The sequence below is a fragment of the Heptranchias perlo genome, chromosome 4, assembly GCF_035084215.1.
Source record: "Heptranchias perlo isolate sHepPer1 chromosome 4, sHepPer1.hap1, whole genome shotgun sequence".
NCBI lineage: Eukaryota > Metazoa > Chordata > Chondrichthyes > Hexanchiformes > Hexanchidae > Heptranchias > Heptranchias perlo.
The window spans coordinates 7,554,163-7,574,477 of record NC_090328.1 but is presented as its reverse complement, the minus strand read 5'-3'; the positions used below and the strand labels follow the sequence as shown (position 1 = coordinate 7,574,477).

Sequence of the window (20,315 nt, the reverse complement as noted above, 5' to 3'; positions counted from 1 at the left end):
ATTCACGACCCTCTGGGAGAAGAAATTCCTCCTCATTTCCGTCTTAAACGGGCGACCCCTTATTCTGAGATTATGCCCCCTAGTTTTAGATTCCCCCGTGAGGGGTAACATCCTCTCAGCATCCACCCTATCGAGTCCCCTCAGAATCTTGTATGTTTCAATAAGATTTCCTCTCATTCTTCTAAACTCCAATGAGTATAGACCCAACCTGTTCAATCTTTCCTCATAAGACAACCCTTCCACGCCCGGAATCAACCTAGTGAATCTTCTCTAAACCGCCTCCAATACAAGTATGTCCTTCCTTAAATAAGGGCACCAGAACTGTACGCAGTACTCCAGGTGTGGTCTCACCAGCACCCTGTACAGTTGGAGCATGACTTCCCTGCTTTTATACTCCATCCCCCTAGAAATAAAGGCCAATATTCCGTTTGCCTTCCGGATTACCTGCTGCACCTGTAAGTTGACTTTTTGTGTTTCATGTACAAGGACACCCAGATCCCTCTGTACCACAGCATTTTGTAGTATTTCTCCATTCAAATAATATTTTGCTTTTTTATTTTCCTCCCAAAGTGGATGACTTCACATTTTCCCACATTATATTCCATCTGCCAAATTTTTGCCCATTCGCTTAACCTGTCAATATCCCTTTGCAGACACTGTGTCCTCATCGCAACTTGCTTTTCCACCTATCTTTGTATCATCAGCAAATTTGGCCACAAGACACTCTGTTCCTTCATCCAAGTCATTGGTATATATTGTAAATAGCTGAGGCCCAGGCACTGATCCCTGCGGCACCCCACTAGTTAAGGATTGCCATTTTGAAAATGACCCTTTTAATCCCGACTCTTTGTTTTCTGTTAGTTAGCCAATCCTCTATCCATGCCAGTATATTACCCCCAACACCATGAGCTTTTATCTTGTGCAGTAATCTTTAATCTGGCACCTTATCGAATGCCTTTTGGAAATCCAAATATACTGCATCCATTGGTTCCCCTTTATCCACCCTGCCCGTTACTTCCTCAAAGAACGGCAATAAATTTGTCAGACATGATTTCCCCTTCATAAAACATGTTGACTCTCCTTGATTGTATTATGAGTCTCCAAATGTCCTGCTACTACTTCCTTATTTATTGAATTCAGTTTGATAAACTTGCTGGCTTTTGGACTCATGACCCCGTGTTCCAGTATCACAACCACTGATGCTGAGCTTGAGTCCTTGATCCTGACACTGGGTGTCTGCAGTTGAAAGTGAATAATTATCCAGCAATAACACCCCTCACCTTTCGAGCACAAAATAAGATATTGTTATTCAGGAATTTCTCAGCTTGTTTCTCCTCTTTTGGTCCTTTTGGAGTTATTTTTCCTCTGTTTTTTACCACTCCTAGGGGCTTTCATGGCCGTGTTTGGGAGTGTGGGGGGGGGGGGGGGGGGTGGGTTGGTGGGAAAGAGTGGGTAGGAAGTGTCTAGTCATGATGCTCCAGGCATCACGACGTGTGGGGCAGGCTTGATGGGCCAGCTGGTCTTTTTCTCGTACGTTCGGAAAAAATCCATCAGCCTACAAAGACTGACGAGAGCTGTTGGAAGCAATCAAAAGACACGGACAAGCGATTCGGCGGAGAGTATTTCTAGAAAGGCAGATTTAATGGTGGTGTAGAGTAATCAGAGTGTATTTAACAAAACAATCTTTTAGTTGTCCAGGGGAAAGTCGATGTATGGGGATCGCTTGACTGAGTAACATTACTAACAAGGCCCATTTAGTCAAAATATTCCTCTTCTTTTAACAAAAAGTAAAACTTACCGATGGAATTGTTCAGCTTGTCGCTTTTCTTCTTTTTGTTTTTCTTGGTCTTTCCTTTGGGCTGGGGCGATTCCGCAGTGTTTTTGTTAACTTGTTGCTGATCATTAGAAGGAGTGGGTTCGCTCACAACCGACACTTTGTCTTCCTTCACGTGGTTCAGCTTCCTCCCGTTGCCGTTGACTCCTTTCTTCTCCTCCTTCCGCTGCTCTGTCACCGTTTGGCACTCGGACAGCTTTGGTTTGGGCGTTCCCAGCTCTGCCTGACACTTGGCCGCGGTTCTCTGGTGCACCTCGCAATGTTTGAAGCCCTCAGCTGGCTTTGATGATCGCTCAGTACTCGGTTTGATCGCCTGCGATTTTAACTTCTGCTTGCTGTTTATTTCATCGTGCACCACTGTGGGGTCTGGGCTGACGTTGGCCTCCGGCAGCTTGGCCTTTGCCTCCCTCTGAGATGGAGCCTGGAGCAGTCGGGGGTCTTTCCCATTTGCTGGAGCCTGCTGCGTCGCGCTTGGTTCTGGCACCGCTCTCTGCTCCTCTTTGCAGTTTGCCTGCGTTGGTGGAGAGTTGGTAGGTTTTGCTATAGTGTCTGGCTGCGGGGATTTGCTGTTAACATCATTGACCAGATCCGCAGCAGTTTCCTTCAGCTGTGCGTTTTGTAGAAAACCCTGGCTTCTCTGAGACTCTTTCGTTCTCTCTTTTTTCTTTTTCTTGGCCGATCTGATTTGCTGCAGCTCTTGAAGCCGCTGCAGCTCCTGTTTTAGCCGCTCTTCCTCCTCCCGCTGCCTCTGCTCCTCCAGCAGTTGCAGCTGCTCTCTCTCACGGGCTTCGGCCTCAAGACGAGCCTTCTCTTCCTGCTGGAGGAAAACAGCAGTAAGTTTATTGAGCTAAAGCTTTTGTCACTATTAGAAAAGGTGTGTTACTCACCCAGTGGCGTGCTGGTCCTTAAGTTCTTCAAATACATTTCTCCCCCAGCTAAGAATTGAGGTCCATAACTCGGAGGGAAAAACGTGGCCCCAAACCCTTTGCTTCCTTGAGAGACTGATTTTTGCCATGTCTCACACTATGTCCACAGAAAATGACTTGTTAAGGTAGATGTGCTCAGAAAACAGCTTTGACATAGAATCATACAGCACAGGAGGTCGTCATTCAGCCCATCATGCCAATGCTGGCTCTTTGAAACAGCTATCCAATTAGTCCCACTTCTTTGCTCTTTCACCATAGCCCTGCAAATGTTTCCTTTTCAAGTATTTATCCAATTCCCTTTTGAAAGTTACTACTGAATCTGCTTCCACTGCCCTTTCAGTCAGTGGATTCCAGATCATAATAACTCGCTGTGTGTAGAAATGTCTTTATCTCCCCTCTGGTTCTATTGCCAATTACCTTAAATCTGTCTCCTCTGGTTACCAATCCTCCTGCCAGTGGGAAAAGTTTCTCCTTATTTATTCTACCAAATCCCTTCATCATTTTGAACACCTCTATTAAATCTACCCGTAACCTTCTCGGCTCTAAGGAGAACAATCCCAGCTTCTCCAGTCTCTCCATTAACTTTTGTTTTTTTTTCAATGTGGTACTTGGGCTGCATGTGGCAAGTGTATGAATTCAAAGGGTCCGTTGCATCCCACCAGGTCACGTGGCTCAACCTGGTGACATTTCCAGTTCTTTTCATCGAGTGAATGACATGCATTTCCATTATTACACAGAAAAATGCACGTCTTATTACCTAATTGATACTGCAATGCCTTGAACCCTGGGGAAGCAGAAATACCAAACGTCACTCAACATCAGTGACAGCTACTGATTGTGGCTTCAAAATGTAAAGCACTTGGATGTACAACTTTGTCAATCTGATTTGCAAGTGCCAATCTTTATATACACATGATGAAGTCAATGTCCCGAGAAACTCCTCGGTTTCTAGAATTGAAAATCCATTTGGAGTTCCCGCGTTCTCCCATCTCATTACTACAGAAACCGCTTCTCAAAACTCACGGACCCAAAACTGAAGACGTTTACAGCACAGATTCGGCCCACTGTGTTTGTGCCAGCTCCTTCCCAAAACTAATCTCACTGCCCCCCACTCTTCCCATAGCCTTGTGTCTCCCTCTGGTTCATATATCCAATCTTCCCTTCAACGTGCAATGGTCTCTGCCTCAACCACTCCCGTGGGAAAGCATTCCATATACCAACTACCCTCTGCATAAAGAGCCTCTTGAATCGGTCATTTAGATTCAAAAACGCAACTCAACATGGAATATGCGGCTCAGCAAAATACTCGGTACCAATTAATGGTCGAGCCTGCAATCCTCCTGGTCTGTACGGCTCAGCTGTTCACTGCTTTAGCCAGCTCAGCCATTAATGGAGTTAGGCCAGATCTGAAATTAAACTCCTGGCAATTTTCACAGAGGGCTGAAGGGAGCCGCAGAGAAGGTCGAAGATGTTGAAATCAATGAACTGATTAGGAAGGCAAATGGAATGTTGTCATTTATTGCAAGGGGAATGGAATATAAAAGTAGAGATGTTTTGCTATAGTTGTACAGGGCTTTGGTGAGACCACATCCACAAAACCGTGTGCAGTTTGGTCTCCTTATTTAAGAAACGACATAATTGCTTTAGAGGCAATTCAGAGAAGGTTCACTCGACTGATTCCTGGGATGAGGGGGTTATCTTATGAGGGAAGGTTGGACAAGTTGGGCCTGTATACATTGGAGTTTAGAATCAATCATAGAAAACTTACGGCACAGAAAAAGGCAATTCGGCCAATCGTGTCCGCGTCGGCTGTGAAACAAGCCACCCAGCTTAATCCCACTTTCCCGCATTTGATCCGTAGCCCTGCAGGTCACAGCTCTTCAGGTGCACATCCAGGTTTTTTTTTAAATGAGTTGAGGGTTTCTGCCTCGACCACCCTTTCAGGCAGTGAGTTCCAGACCCCCACCAACACTCTCTGGGTGAAAACATTTTTCCTCATTTCCGCTCTAATCTTTCTACCAATTACTTTAAATCTATGCCCCCTGGTTATTGACCCCTCCGCCAAGGGAAATAGGTCCTTCCTATCCACTCTATCTGGGGCCCTCATAATTTTGTACACCTCAATCAAATCACCCCTCAGCCTTCAAGGAAAACCACCCCAGCCTATCCAATCTTTCCTCTTGGCTAAAATTCTCCAGTCCTGGCAATATCCTCGTAAATCTCCTCTGCACCCTCCCTAGTGCAATTACATCCTTCCTGTAATGTGGTGACCAGAACTGTGCGCAGTACTCAAGCTGTGGCCTAACTAGTGTTTTATACAGTTCTAGCATAACATCCCTGCTTTTATATTCTATGCCTCGGCGAATAAAGGAAAGCATTCCATAAGCCTTCTTAATCCTGCTACCTTCAGAGATCTGTGGACATGCACTCCAAGATCCCTCACTTCCTCTACACCTCTCAGTATCCTCCCATTTATTGTATACTCCCTTGCCTTGTTTGCTCTCCCCAAATGCACTACCTCACACTTCTCTGGATTGAACTCCATTTGCCACTTTTCTGCCCATCTGACCAGTCAATTGATATCTTCCTGCAGTCTACAGCTTTCCTCCTCACTGTCATCCGCAAATTTCTTAAACGTAGGGAGCATGATTAAGTCCAAATCGTTAATGTATACCACAAAAAGCAAAGTACCGAGCCCTGCGGCACCCCACTGGAAACAGTCTTCCAGTTGCAAAAACACCCGTCGACCATTACCCTTTGCTTCCTGAGCTAATTTTGAAGAATGAGAGGTGATCTTATTGAAACATATAAGATCCTGAGGGGACTTGAAGGGGTAGATGTTGAGAGGATGTTTCCCCTTGTGGGAGAGACTAGAACTAGGGGCCACAGTTTAAAAATATGGGGTCTCCCATTTAAGACGGAGATGAGGAGAAACTTTTTCTCTCAGAGGGTCGTGAGTCTGTGGAACTTCCTTCCCCAGAGAGTGGTGGAGGCAGGGTCATTGAATAGTTTTAAAGCTGAGTTAGATACATTCCTGATTAACATGGTAGTCAAAGGTTATAGTAGGTAGACAGGAAGGTAGGGTTGAGGTTACAATCAGATCAGCCATGATCTTATCAAATGGCAGAGCAGGCTCGAATGGCCTACTCCTGCTCTTAATTCATAAGTATGTTCGTAATTACTCAGTCTATCTCCTTCTACCTTTTTAAACAACAGTACGTTAGCAGTCCTCCAATCTTCCGGCACCACACCTGCAGCCAGGGAGGATTGGAAAATAATGGTCAGAGGCAATTTTTTCACTCAAAGGGTGGTGAGTGTCTGGAACGAGCTGCCAGAGGCAGTAGTAGAGGCGGGTACAATTTTGTCTTTTAAAAAGCATTTGGACAGTTACATGGGGAAGATGGGTATCGAGGGATATGGGCCAAGTGCAGGCAATTGGGACTAGCTTAGTGGTATAAACTGGGCGACATGGACATGTTGGGCCGAAGGGCCTGTTTCCATGTTGTAACTTCTATGATTCTATTCTATGATTCTCTTAGCAGCCTGGGATGCATTTCATCTGGGCGTGGCGGTTTAACTACTTTCAAAGATGCTAAACCCCTTAATACTTCCTCTCCCACTATGTTTATCCCATCCAATATTTCACACTCCTCCTCCTGCATCGTCCCCCTTTTTTGTGATGGCAGACGCAAAGTATTCATTAAGAACCATACCCATATCTTCCACCTCCACACGTAGGTTATCTTTTTGGTCTCTAATAGGCCGTACTCCTTCCTTCGTTATCCCCATGCTCTTTATGTATTTATAAAACACAATGTCAGAAAACATTTTGGGGTTTTCCTTAATTTTACATGCCAATATTTTTTCATACCCTCTCTTTGCTTTCCTAATTTCCTTTTTAATTTCACCCCTGCACTTTCTATACTCCTCTCAGCTTTCTGCAGTAATGAGCTCTTAGTGTCTGACATAAGCTTCCCTTCTTTGTCTTATCTTACCCTGTATGCTCCTGGTCATCCAGGGGGCTCCAGATTTGGTAGTCCCACCCTTTTTCTTTGTGGGAACATGTTTACTCTGAACCCCTTGAATCTCCCCCGTGAATGCCACCCACTGCTCTGACACTGATTTATCTTCAAGTAGCTGTTTCCAGTCCACTTTTGCTAAATCACTTCTCAGCTTAGTAAAATTGGCCTTTCCCCCATTTAGAACTTTTACTCCTGTTCTATCTCTGTCCTTTTCCACAACTTTGCTAAATCTAACTGAATTATGATCACTACCACCAAAATGCTCTCCCACTGATAATCCTTCCACCTGCCCAGCTTCATTCCCCAAAACTAAATCCAGAACTGCCCCCCACCACCATCCTCTTGTTCGGCTTGCTACGTCAAAAAAGTTTGCCTGAATGCAATTTAAGAATTCTGCGCCCTCTATACCTTTTGCACTGATTGTATCCCAGTTAATATTAGGGTAGTTGAAATCCCCTATTACTGCCCTATTGTTTTTGCACTTCAGAAATTTGCCTACATATTTGCCCTTCTATCTCCCTTTTACTGTTTGGGGGTCTATAGTACACTCCCAGCAGTGTGACTGCCCCTTTTTTGTTCTTTAGCTCAACCTATATGGTCTCATTTGATGATCTTCCAACATGTATTCACAAAGGAAAGGGATGATCCGGACGTAGTAGTTAAAGAGGAGAGATGTGAAATATTGGATAAGATAAACATAACGAGAGAGGAAGTACGAGGGGGACAGAGCCGGATGGATTGTTTCCTAAGCTATTGAAGGAAGCCAGGGAGGAAATAGCGGATACTCTGAGGATCATTTTCCAATCCTCACTAGATACAGGGGAGGTACCGCAGGACTGGAAGACTGCAAATGTAGTACCATTGTTTAAAAAGGGTACGAGGGAAAGGCCGAACAATTATAGGCCGGTCAGTCTTACCTCGGTGGTGGGCAAACTATTAGAATCAATACTGAGAGATAGGATAAACTGTCACTTGGAAAGGCATGGTTTAATCAGGGATAGTCAGCATGGATTTGTTTAGGGAAGGTCATGCCTTACGAATCTGATTGAATTCTTTGTGGAAGTGACAAGGAGGATTGATGAGGGTAGTGCAGTGGATGTGGTCTACATGGATTTTAGTAAGGTATTTGACAAGGTCCCACATGGCAGACTGGTCAGAAAGGTAAAAGCCTATGGGATACAGGGAAATGTGGCGAATTGGATCCAAAATTGGCTCAGTAACAGGAAACAAAGGGTAAAAGTCAATGGATGTCTTTGCGAATGGAAATCCGTTTCCAGTGGTGTGCCACAGGGCTCAGTGTTGGGTCCCTTGCTGTTTGTGGTATATATTAATGATTTGGACTTGAATGTAGGAGGCATAATTGGCAAATTTGCAGACAACACAAAAATTGACCGTGTAATTGATAGTGAAGAGGATAGCTGTAGACTCCAAGAAGATATCAATGGGTTGGTGGAATGGACGGAAAAGTGGCAAATGGAGTTCAATCCGGATAAGTGTGAGGTAATGCACTTAGGGAAGGCAAACAGTAAAAGGGAATATGCAGTAAACGGAAAGATATTGAGAGGGATAGAGGAAGTGAGAGACCTTGGAGTGCATGTGCACAGGTCCCTGAAGGTGGCAGTACAGGTAAATATGGTTGTGAAGAAAGCATACGGAATGCTCTCCGTTATTAGCCGAGGTATAGAATGCAAAAGCAGGGATGTAATGATGGAACTGTATAAAACGCTGGTAAGGCCACACCTGGTGTATTGTGCGCAGTTCTGGTCACCACATTACAGGAAGGACGTAATTGCTCTGGACAGAGTGCAGAGAAGATTTACAAGAATGTTGCCAGGGCTTGAAAATTGCAGCTACGAGGAGAGATTGGATAGGCTGGGGTTGTTTTCCTTGGAGCAGAGGAGGCTGAGGGGAGACTTGATTGAGGTGTACAAAATTATGAGGGGCCCCAGAGAGAGCAGACAGGAAGTACCCATCTCCCCTAATGGAGAGTTCAAGAACTAGAAGACAGATATAAGCTGATTGGCGGAAGGATTAGAGGGGACATGAGGAAAAACATTTTTACCCAGAGGGTGGTGGGTGTATGGAATTCGCTGCCCGAATTGGTGGTAGAGGCAGGGACCCTCAACTCTTTTTAAAAAGTACCTGGACTTGCACCTAAAGTGCTGTAAGCTGCAGGGTACGGACCGGACACTGGAAGGCAGGATTAGCACCTGGTTGTTCTTCGAGCCAGTGTGGACACGATGGGCCGAATGGCCCCCTTCTGTGCTGTATCTTTTCTATGGTTCGATATCATCCCTCCTCACAGCTGTAATTGTTTCTTAAACCAATACTGCCAACCCCCTCCTTTTTTATTACCCCTCTCTATCTCGTCTGAAAACCCTGTAACCAGGATTGTTGAGCTGCCATTCCTGCCCTGTTTAAGCCATGTTTCAATAATAGCTAAGATACCGTACTTCCATGTGTCTATCTGTGCCCTTAGCTCGTCTGCCTTGTTCACCAGACTCCTTGCATTGAGGTATATACCATTAAGCACTGCCAAACTCCTTTGTTGTCTTGTTTCTAACCTTAGTTTCCTCTGCCTTCCAAACTCATGAACTAACTTTCTGCCTTCCATTTCCAGCTCTGCTTCTCTCCCTTCTGAATCTATACTCAGGTGCCCGTCCCCTCGCCAAGCTAGTTTAAACCCTCCCCGCGAGGATATTGGTGGCGCTCAACAGGACACCATGGCTGCACAGTCACGTTCAGCCAAAACAAGCAACTGGGAAGGTGGAAGGAGTCAGGAGTCAGGGGCTAGAGTGCAGAGTTTGTAGCGAGAACTAAGCAGAATGGCTTTGTTCTTGCCAGTGTTTAGCTTGAGGGAGTTCTCGCTTATCCACGACTTGATGTCAGACTGGCAGATCAGACAGCACAGCAAGAGTCATGTAAGTGGTGGAGAGGTAAAGCCAGGCGTCGTCAACACACATAGGGGGAGGATAAATGAAACAGACCAAAAAGAAGCAAAATCAATGACAACTGATTAAAACAAATAATGCTTTGAGCGATAGAACAACATACTGGGGCAACTAGGGAGAATATTGATATTGGCTCTCAAACATGAATTATGGGAGAAGGTGTCCAAGAGCTGAGAGGCTAGAAAATGTTTCACAAGGATAGGCCTACAAAAAAAAATGTAGCAGCTACAGACAGGGTGAACATAGCAGCAGAAATGGATATGGATTAAAACAATGTGGATAAGCTGAGTACCAGGAATGGAAATTTATTAATTAGTAACTACTATACAACACTACACAAGGCGAGGTGGTGGACGGGGAGCTGCTTGGACAGATAAGGATGGCTGCGGAACATCACGATGAACAGACAATGGGGAGGCTTTCAACATCTCACAGGTTGAAAGGCCAGAGCAGGGACAACCAGAAGGTGAATTTTTATTGTGGATTACTGTGAAGCAATGCATCTAAAACCAGGCAACAGTAAACATGAGTACATAGTAACATAGGCCATTTAGCCCCTTAAGCCTGTTCCACCATTCAATGAGATCATGACTGATCTGCGACCTAACTCCATATACCTGCCTTAGCCCCAAATCCCGTAATAGCTGTAGTTAACAAAAATCTATCAATCTCAGATTTAAAATTAACAATTGAGCTAGTATCAACTGCCGTTTGTGGAAAAGAGTTCCAAACTTCTGTGCGACTTCACTCCTGGCTCTAATTTTTAGGCTATGTTCCCCAGTCCTACACAAGGAAATAGTTTCTCTCAATGTACCCTACCAGTTCCCCCTAATACCTTAAAAACTTGGATCAAATAGATTAAAGGGTAAGATGGTACATGAGCAGTAGTGTTCATTTAAGGAGTTATTTTATAACTTTCAAAAAATATATATTCCACTGAGGAAAAAAGGGGGTAAAAGAAATGACAGCCATCCGTGGCTAAGTAAAGAAATTAAGGATAGTATCCGACTAAAAACAAGGACATATAAGGTAGCCAAACTTAGTGGGAGGATTGAAGATTGGGAAGTCTTCAAAAGACAGCAAAAAGTAACGAAAGGATTGATTAAGAAAGGGAAGATAGATTATGAAAATAAATTAGCAAAAAATATAAAAACAGATAGCAAGAGTTTCTATAGTTATATAAAAGGAAAAAGGGTGGCTAAGGCAAACGTAGGTCCCTTAGAGGATGAGACCGGGAAATTAATGGTGGGAAACAAGGAGATGGCAAAAATGCTGAACAAATATTTTGTTTCAGTCTTTACGGTAGAGGACACTAAGAATATTCAAACACTGGACAAACAGGGGGCTCTAGGGGGGGGGAGGAGCTAAATACGATTAAAATCACTAAGGAATTGGTACTCAGTAAATTAATGGGACTCAAGGCGGATAAATCCCCTGGACCTGATGGCTTACATCCTAGGGTCTTGAGGGAAGTGGCAGTAGGGATTGTGGATGCTTTGGTAATAATTTTCCAAAATTCTCTGGACTCGGCAAAGGTCCCGGCAGATTGGAAAACTGCTAATGTAACACCCTTATTTAAAAAGGGTAGTAGCCAGAAGGCTGGAAATTATAGACCAGTTAGCCTAACATCTGTGGTGGGTAAAATTTTGGAGTCTATTATTAAGGAGACAGTAGCGGAACATTTGGATAAACATAATTTAATAGGACAAAGTCAGCATGGCTTTATGAAGGGGAAGTCATGTCTGACAAATTTGCTCGAGTTCTTTGAGGACATAACGTACAGGGTGGATAAAGGGGAACCAGTGGACGTAGTGTATTTAGACTTCCAGAAGGCATTCGACAAGGTGCCACATAAAAGATTATTGCTCAAGATAAAGAATCACTGGATTGGGGGTAATATTCTGGCATGGGTGGAGGATTGGTTATCTAACAGGAAGCAGAGAGTTGGGATAAATGGTTCATTCTCGGACTGGCAACCAGTAGCCAGTGGTGTTCCGCAGGGGTCGGTGCTGGGTCCCCAACTCTTTACAATCTATATTAACGATTTGGAGGAGGGGACCGAGTGTAACATATCAAAGTTTGTAGATGATACAAAGATGGGAGGGAAAGTAGAGAGTGAGGAGGACATAAAAAACTACAAGGGGATATAGACAGGCTGGGTGAGTGGGCAGAGATTTGGCAGATGCAATACAATATTGGAAAATGTGAGGTTATGCACTTTGGCAGGAAAAATCGGAGAGCAAGTTATTATCTTAATGGCGAGAAACTGGAAAGTACTGCAGCACAAAGGGATCTGGGGGTCCTAGTGCAAGAAAATCAAAAAGTTAGTGTGCAGGTGCAGCAGGTGATCAAGAAGGCCAATGGAATGTTGGCTTTTATTGCTAGGGGGATAGAATATAAAAACAGGGAGGTATTGCTGCAGTTATATAAGGTATTGGTGAGACCGCACCTGGAATACTGCATACAGTTTTGGTCTCCATACTTAAGAAAAGACATACTTGCTCTCGAGGCAGTACAAAGAAGGTTCACTCGGTTAATCCCGGGGATGAGGGGGTGGACATATGAGGAGAGGTTGAGTAGATTGGGACTCTACTCACTGGAGTTCAGAAGAATGAGGGGCGATCTTATTGAAACATATAAGATTGTGAAGGGGCTTGATCGGGTGGATGCGGTAAGGATGTTCCCAAGGATGGGTGAAACTAGAACTAGGGGGCATAATCTTAGAATAAGGGGCTGCTCTTTCAAAACTGAGATGAGGAGAAACTTCTTCACTCAGAGGGGAGTAGGTCTGTGGAATTTGCTGCCCCAGGAAGCTGTGGAAGCTACATCATTAAATAAATTTAAAACAGAAATAGACAGTTTCCTAGAAGTGAAGGGAATTAGGGGTTACAGGGAGCGAGCAGGAAATTGGACATGAATTTAAATTTGAGGTTAGGATCAGATCAGCCACGATCTTATTGAATGGCGGAGCAGGCTCGAGGGGGCGATTGACCTACTCCTGCTCCTATTTCTCACGTTCTTATGTTTAAATCACCCCTTAATCTTCTAAATTCCAGGGAATACAACCCTAGTTTGTGTAATCGCTCGTCATTTAACCCTCGGAGTCCAGGTGTCATTCTCTGAAATCTACGCTGCGCTCCCTCCAAGGCCAATATATCTTTCCTAAGGTGCGGTGCCCAGAACTGAACGCAGTACTCCAGGTGTGGTCTAACCAGGGCTTTATATGTAGCATAACTTCTACCCCCTTGTATTCTAGTCCTGTAGATATAAAGGCCAGCATTCCATTCGCCTTTTTGATTATTTTCTGTATCTGTCAATGACATTTTAATGATCTATGTACATGGACCCCCACTATTTCGAGCTTTTCACCATTTAGAAAGTACTCTGAGCTATCCTTTTTAGGTCCAAAGTGGATGACCTCACACTTGCCTATATTGAAATCCATTCGCCACAGTTCTGCCCATTCACTTAATCTATTAATATATCTCTGTATTTTTATGCTTCCACCTACACTGCTTACAATGCTGCCTATCTATAGCATAGGCAAATTGGGATATGTGGCTCTCTACCCTGTCATCTAAGTCGTTAATGAATACAGTGAATAGTTGAGGCCCATGTATAACATGAAAGGGTCAAATTGGGCACTGGGACAACTGGAGGACATTGGACCACAACTTCGACTGACATTGTAACGATAAATAGTGAGGCCATGGAGTGGAGAATGGCACTCAGTTTTGATCACCCTACCTTAAAAAGGATACAAACACATGAAATTGACAGGTAGACAAAGACCAGCTGGTCCATCAAGCCTGCCCCACACACCATGATGGATGGACCATCATGACTAAACACTTCCTACATTCCATCCCAACAGGCACATAACCTCCTGGGAGAGCCAAAAAAAGAGAAAAAACCAGGGCCAATAATGGAAAAAATAATCTGGAAAATTCCTCTCCGACCCCCTCAGATGATCGAAACCAGTCCAGGAGATCGCATGAATGTACATGTATCGTTAAGGGTTCAGAGTCGAGTGAGCAGGATGATTCCAGGCCTAGGGCACTGGGTAATGAAGAAAGGTTCAAGCAACTAATCTTATTTTAGCTGGAGAAAAGACTGAGGAGAAACATGATACAGGTGTTCAAAATAATGAAAGATGTAGATGAGGCTGTGGTAAACAAGCCATTTAACATAGCCAATGAACACAGCACCAAACAACACAAGTACAAAGGTTCAGAAGCTTCGAGCAAGGATAGGGGTTAAAAGAAACCATTTCTCCCACATGGTAGTGGACTTGTGGAACAGACTCCCAGAGGATGGAGTTTAGAGGAAGGGCAAACAGTATCTTGGAAAAAGGATCTGGATCGCTACCTGTTAAGAAGGGAGATTGAGCACTGAGAAAGGAGATTGAGCGTTAGGAAGATATTAATACTTTATTTTCCAGGGGAATGGGGGTGGGGAGGGAATAATTTACCGTACCTAAAATAGGTGATCAACAGGTGGTGTGGGAGAGAAGTCCGCGATACTTGGACTGTGGACGGAATAGGGTTAAAGAGCTGAACGGCCATTTGTTGCTGGATTCCAAAGCATTGGCATCATAATAGGGACAACCACAACAGCCGTACTCCAAAGATATGATTCATATGACATCAATACTTATCTAAACAAAGAGATGAATAGTGACCACTTCATCGCTGTGTGACTGAAGACCAAAAGTGACCATGTTACTTGTCCGAATCAAAAGCCTACAGACAAAGTAGTAGTGGAAATTGACTGTACAGAAGGCGCTCTTCAGCCTGCGGTGCAGAGAAATCTCTTACCTTTCGCTGCTTGTGCCGTGCTCGTTTAGCTGCCCTCGAGCTGCTGACTGGTTTTGATTCTGTGCTATTTATAAACTGTAATAGATCTTCTACTTTTCTATGGTCTACTATCTGCTCCTTTTCGAGGATCTGGTCTGCTTTCTTTGGCTGCTCCTCTTTACGTTTCGTGAGCCGTAAACGGAGCTTCTCCCGCATTTCTGCATAGTTTCTACTCGTTGGCGCAGCAGGTGGCTGAAAGACATGGGCAACAACGTTCAATTGTAGGCATCTGATGATATTCGCTCAAATTACCACAACTAAAACAAAGTTAGGGTGGCAACAAGTTTAAACCACCGAAGTTATAAATCACGTACCATTAACTCTAAATCTGGCATTAAAATCTCACCGTTTTTGCAGCTGGAAGCAAAATGTACCATAATAGCACTACTACTGTTTTGATGAAGATCATGTCTACTGTCAATGCGATGAACAGCAGATGCACAGTCCTGACAACCTTAAGACTATATTATGCAAATTGCTTCTAGCCACCTGTTCATATATATGCTCTGGGGTTAAGTTCATAAAGAAAGTATTGTCGTAGGTACAGCGGAGGTGGCCATTCGGTCCGTTGTGCCCATTCCCCTGCCCTTTCCCCATAGCTGTGTAAATTTTTCCCCTTCAAGTGTATTTATCCAATTCCCTTTTGAAAAAGTTACAATTGAATCTGCTTCCACCACCCTTTCAGGCAGTGCATTATAGATCAATACAACTTGCTGTGTAAAAAAAATGTTTCCTCATGTCCCCTCTGCCTTCTTTGCTGATCACCTTAAATCTGTGTCCTCTGGTTACCGACCCTTCTGCCACTTTGAACACCTCTATCAAATCTCTCCTTAACCTTCTCCGTTCTAAGAACAACCCCAGCTTCTCGAGTCTTTCCACATAACTGAAGTCCCTCATCCCTGGCACCATTCTAGTAAATCTCTTCTGCACCCTCCCTAAAGTGCGGTGCCCAACACTGAACTCAATACTCCAGCTGAGGCCCAACGGGTGTTTTATAAGGGTTTAGCATAACTTCCTTGCTTTTGTACTCTATGCCTCTATTAACAAAAGACCAGGATCCCATATGCTTTTTTTTTTAAAACAGCCTTCTCAACTTGTCCCACCACTGTCAAAGATTTGTGTACATACACCCCCAAGCCCCGCTGTTCCTGCACCCCCTTTACAATTGTACCATTTAGTTTACATTGCCTCGCCTCATCTCATTCTTCCTACCAAAATGTATCACTATTTTCATCAATTTTTGATTCCATCCAAAAAAATTAAAAAACCCATTATATCAGAGCTTCTTAATTGCTACATTACAATTCCTTGATCACTTCAATGTGCTGTTAATTATTACTCCCAAGCACTTCTTGTAAAAAAAAACTTGTATTAAAAAGTATCTTTAACACTTCACATACAATGAATTAATCAGCCCTTTTGTGTATAGCAAGATCCCACAAACAGCAATGTCATCTAAACACAAGGAGAACTCCTTTGAATAATGCCTTGGGATCCTTAACACAGATGGGCAGGGCCTTGATTTAACATGTGACCCAAAAGATGGCACTCCTGACACTGCAGCATTTTCTCATTACTGCCTAAATTCTGTGCTCTCGTCCTGGAGTGGGGCTTGAACTCACAAACTTCTGACTCTGAGGCGAGAATGATGCCAACTGAGCTCATTTGTTGTCTTTTCTTGTGGAAACTTTAAGAATTTCCTTACAGAAACACAGAATTTTACAGCACAGAAGTTGATCGGAGGCCCCAGGGAACCTTGCTATCAGCTGGTAATCCACGGTTTGTCAAACAGACACGGGTCTATTGGATAGAGATCACTTTTATTCAACTTAGCACTTTTAAAAAAAAATTGTTTCCACCTTGTACAGTCAGACTCAATCTGCATGATCCTCAACAATGCAAAATACCACTTGCCATTCCCTTGCCCAAGTAAATCTGCTAGATCAATGTGCAAGTTTACTTGTCCCATGGAATAAAGTGGATGCAAAAACAGAGGTTAGAGCAAAAATTACATAGACTGCACAGCACAGAAACAGGCCAATCGGCCCAACAGGTCTCCACACAAGCCTGCTCCCACCTTAAATCAAAAATGATTGAACAAAAGTGACAATACTGTGTGCGCACAATCAGCAACTTTCAGCAAGATTTAGAGACAGTAAGACACTTGATCACACTAAGAATTGAAGTTATATTTGCCATTGTAGATGTAAGTGTAGCCCTTTCAAAGAGGTTTTTTTTTTGGTCAGTCATTAGCTTCCTACAAAACATGCCCTGGAAAAGAGGCCAGGCAGGGAAAATGCTCCCCAGCCTATGGGAGTGCTGCTTCTAGGTCTGTAGCACAGTCCGCATAAGGTTCCTTTAAATCTCAATCAGTAGCAAAGTGATGGAAGGTGTCGTCAACAGTGCTATCAAGCGGCACTTACTCACCAATAACCTGCTCACTGATGCTCAGTTTGGGATCCGCCAGGACCACTCTTGCTCCAGACCTCATTACAGCCTTGGTCCAAACATGGACAAAAGAGCTGAATTCCAGAGGTGAGGTGAGAGTGACTGCCCTTGACATCAAGGCAGCATTTGACCGAGTGTGGCACCAAGGAGCCCTGGTAAAATTGAAACATAGAAAACAGGAGCAAGAGTAGGCCATTCGGCCCTTCGGGCCTGCTCCGCCATTCAAAATGATCATGGCTGATCGTCTAACTCAGTACCCTATTCCCGCTTTTTCCCCATATCCCTTGATCCCTTTAGCATTAAGAAATATATCTATCTCTTTCTTGAATACATCTAATGACTTGGCCTCCACTGCCTTCTGTGGTAGAGAATTCCACAGGTTCACCACCCTCCAAGTGAAGAAATTTCTCCTCATCTCAGTTCTAAATGGCATACCCCATATCCTGAGACTGTGACCCCTGGTTCTGGACTCCCCAGCCATCTGGAACATCCTCCTTGTATCTAGTCTGTCTAGTCCTGTTAGAATTTTATATGTTTCGATGAGATCACCTCTCATTCTTCTAAACTCTAGTGAATATAGGCCTCGTCGACCCAATCTCTCCTCATACGTCAGTCCTGCCATCCCAGGAATCAGTCTGGGAAACCTTCGTTGCAATTCCTCCATGGCAAGGAAATCAAAACTGCACACAATACTCCAGATGTGGTCTCACCAAGGCCCTCTACAACTGAAGTCAATGGGAATCAGGGGGAAAACTCTTCAATGGCTGGAGTCATGCCTAGCACAAAGGAAGATGGTAGTGGCTGTTGGAGGACAATCATCTCAGCCCCAGGACATTGCTGCAGGAGTTCCTCAGGGCAGTGTCCTAGGCCCAACCATCTTCAGCTGCTTCATCAATGACCTTCCCTCCATCACAAGGTCAGAAATGGGGACATTCGCTGACGATTGCACAGTGTTCAGTTCCATTCGCAACCCCTCAGATAATGAAGCAGTCTGTGCCCACATGCAGCAAGATCTGGACAACATCCAGGCTTGGGCTGATAAGTGGCAAGTAACATTTGCGCCAGACAAGTGACAGGCAATGACCATCTCCAACAAGAGAGAGTCCAATCACCTCCCCTTGACATTCAACGGCATTACCATCACCGAATCCCCCACCATCAACATCCTGGGGGTCACCATTGACCAGAAACTTAACTGGACCAGCCATATAAATACTGTGGCTACAAGAGCAGGTCAGAGGCTGGGTATTCTGCAGCGAGTGACACACCTCCTGACTCCCCAAAGCCTTCCTACCATCTACAAGGCACAAGTCAGGAGTGTGATGGAATGCTCTCCACTTGTCCGGATGAGGGCAGCTCCAACAACACTCAAGAAGCTCGACATCATCCAGGACAAAGCAGCATGCCTGATTGGTACCCCATCCACCACCCTAAACATTCACTTCCTTCACCACCGGCGCACCGTGGCTGCAGTGTTTACCATCCACAGGATACACTGCAGCAACTCGCCAAGGCTTCTTCGACAGCACCTCCCAAACCCACAACCTGTCCCACCTAGAAGGACAAGGGCAGTAGACACATGGGAACACCACCTGCACGCTCCCCAAGTCACACACCATCCCGACTTAGAAATATATCGCCTTTCCTTCATCGTCGCTGGGTCAAAATCCCAACAGCACTGTGGGAGAACCTTCACCACGTGGACTGCAGCAGTTCAAGGCGGCGGCTCACCACCATCTTCTCAAGGGCAATTACGGATGGGCAATAAATGCTGGCCTCGCCAGCGACGCCCACATCCCATCAACGAATAAAAAAAAAATTGGAGTAGAGGGATCAGGCTGCAAGCTACTGACCAGACTGAGTTTACAGCCCTTTTTTAAAAAATTCGTTCATGGGATGTGGGCGTCGCTGGCAAGGCCAGCATTTATTGCCCATCCCCAATTGCCCTTGAAAAGGTGGTGGTGAGCCGCCTTCTTGAACCGCTGCAGTTTGTCTGGCGAAGGTTCTCCCACAGTGCTGTTAGGAAGGGAGATCCAGGATTTTGACCCAGCGACAATGAAGGAACGGCGATATATTTCCAAGTCGGGATGATGTGCGACTTGGAGGGGAACGTGCAGGTGGTGTTGTTCCCATGTGCCTGCTGCTCGTCCTTCCAGGTGGTAGAGGTCGCGGGTTTGGGAGGTGCTGTCGAAGAAGCCTTGGCGAGTTGCTGCAGTGCATCCTGTAGATGGTACACGCTGCAGCCATAGTGCACCGGTGGTGAAGGGAGTGAATGTTTAGGGTGGTGAATGGGATGTCAATCAAGCGGGCTGCTTTGTCCTGGATGGTGTCGAGCTTCTTGAGTGTTGTTGGAGCTGCACTCATCCAGGCAAGTGGAGAGTATTCCATCACACTCCTGACTTGTGCCTTGTAGATGGTGGAAAGGCTTTGGGGAGTCAGGAGGGGAGTCACTCGCTGCAGAATACCCAGCCTCTGACCTGCTCTTGTAGCCAACTATTTATATGGCTGGTCCAGTTAAGTTTCTGGTCAATGGTGACCCCCAGGAGGTTGATGTTGGGGGATTCGGTTTCAGTCGCCGGTCTCGGCAGCCCCGCAATGGCTGGTGCCCTATACTCGCACACAGGTACAGGTACACTGCTCAGCCTCTAAATCAGGGTGGCAAGTTCCAGGAGTTTTATGGGGTAAATTTCCGTCTTCATTGCCTGGGTGGTAATCTGGCCGAATGGAATCGGGTGGGTTCCACATGGGCATGCGATCCACTCGGCCAAATTACCACACAGGCAGCGAGGACGGAAATTTACCCTGTACATAGAATGTACAGCATAGTAACAGGCCATTTGGCCCAACTGGTCTATGCCAGTGTTTATGCTCCACACGAGCCTCCTCCCTCCCTACTTCATCCAACCCAATCAGCATATCCTTCTATTTCTTTCTCCCTCGTACTTATCCAGCTTCCCCTTAACTGTATCTATGTTATTTGCCTCAATTACTCCTTGTGTAGCAAGTTCCACATTCTCACCACTCTCTGGGTAAATAAGTTTCTCCTGAATTCCTTATTGGATTTATTAGTGACTATCTTATATTTATGGCCCTTAGTTTTGGACTTCCCCACAAGTGGAAACATCTTCTCTACCCCTATATCTGAGCTAGTCATTGGCTGCTTCAGCACTGCAGTTCACTCTTACTACAATAGTATTAGACCATGGGTCTTCCAGCCCTCTCCAGTGGTATGGCTGGCAGCAGGAGCACAGGGAAATAGGTATCGCGTGGAAAAATGC

At 44.9% G+C, this 20,315-nt stretch overlaps 1 protein-coding gene across 3 annotated transcripts in view; it reads right to left on the bottom strand.

Annotated features, from left to right (window-relative positions):
- Positions 1 to 20,315, bottom strand: part of fam193a (family with sequence similarity 193 member A) — a 220,711-nt gene that overhangs the window by 7,624 nt on the left and 192,772 nt on the right. For 2 of the 3 annotated variants that reach the window (XM_067982416.1, XM_067982418.1), the window contains exons 19-20: positions 14,551 to 14,781; positions 1,799 to 2,651 (exon numbers count right to left, since the gene is read on the bottom strand). In XM_067982416.1, coding sequence (XP_067838517.1) covers positions 1,799 to 2,651; positions 14,551 to 14,781 — 1,084 coding nt within the window. The remainder of the gene's footprint in view (positions 1 to 1,798; positions 2,652 to 14,550; positions 14,782 to 20,315) is intronic. The other variant, XM_067982417.1, reaches the window with a different exon arrangement.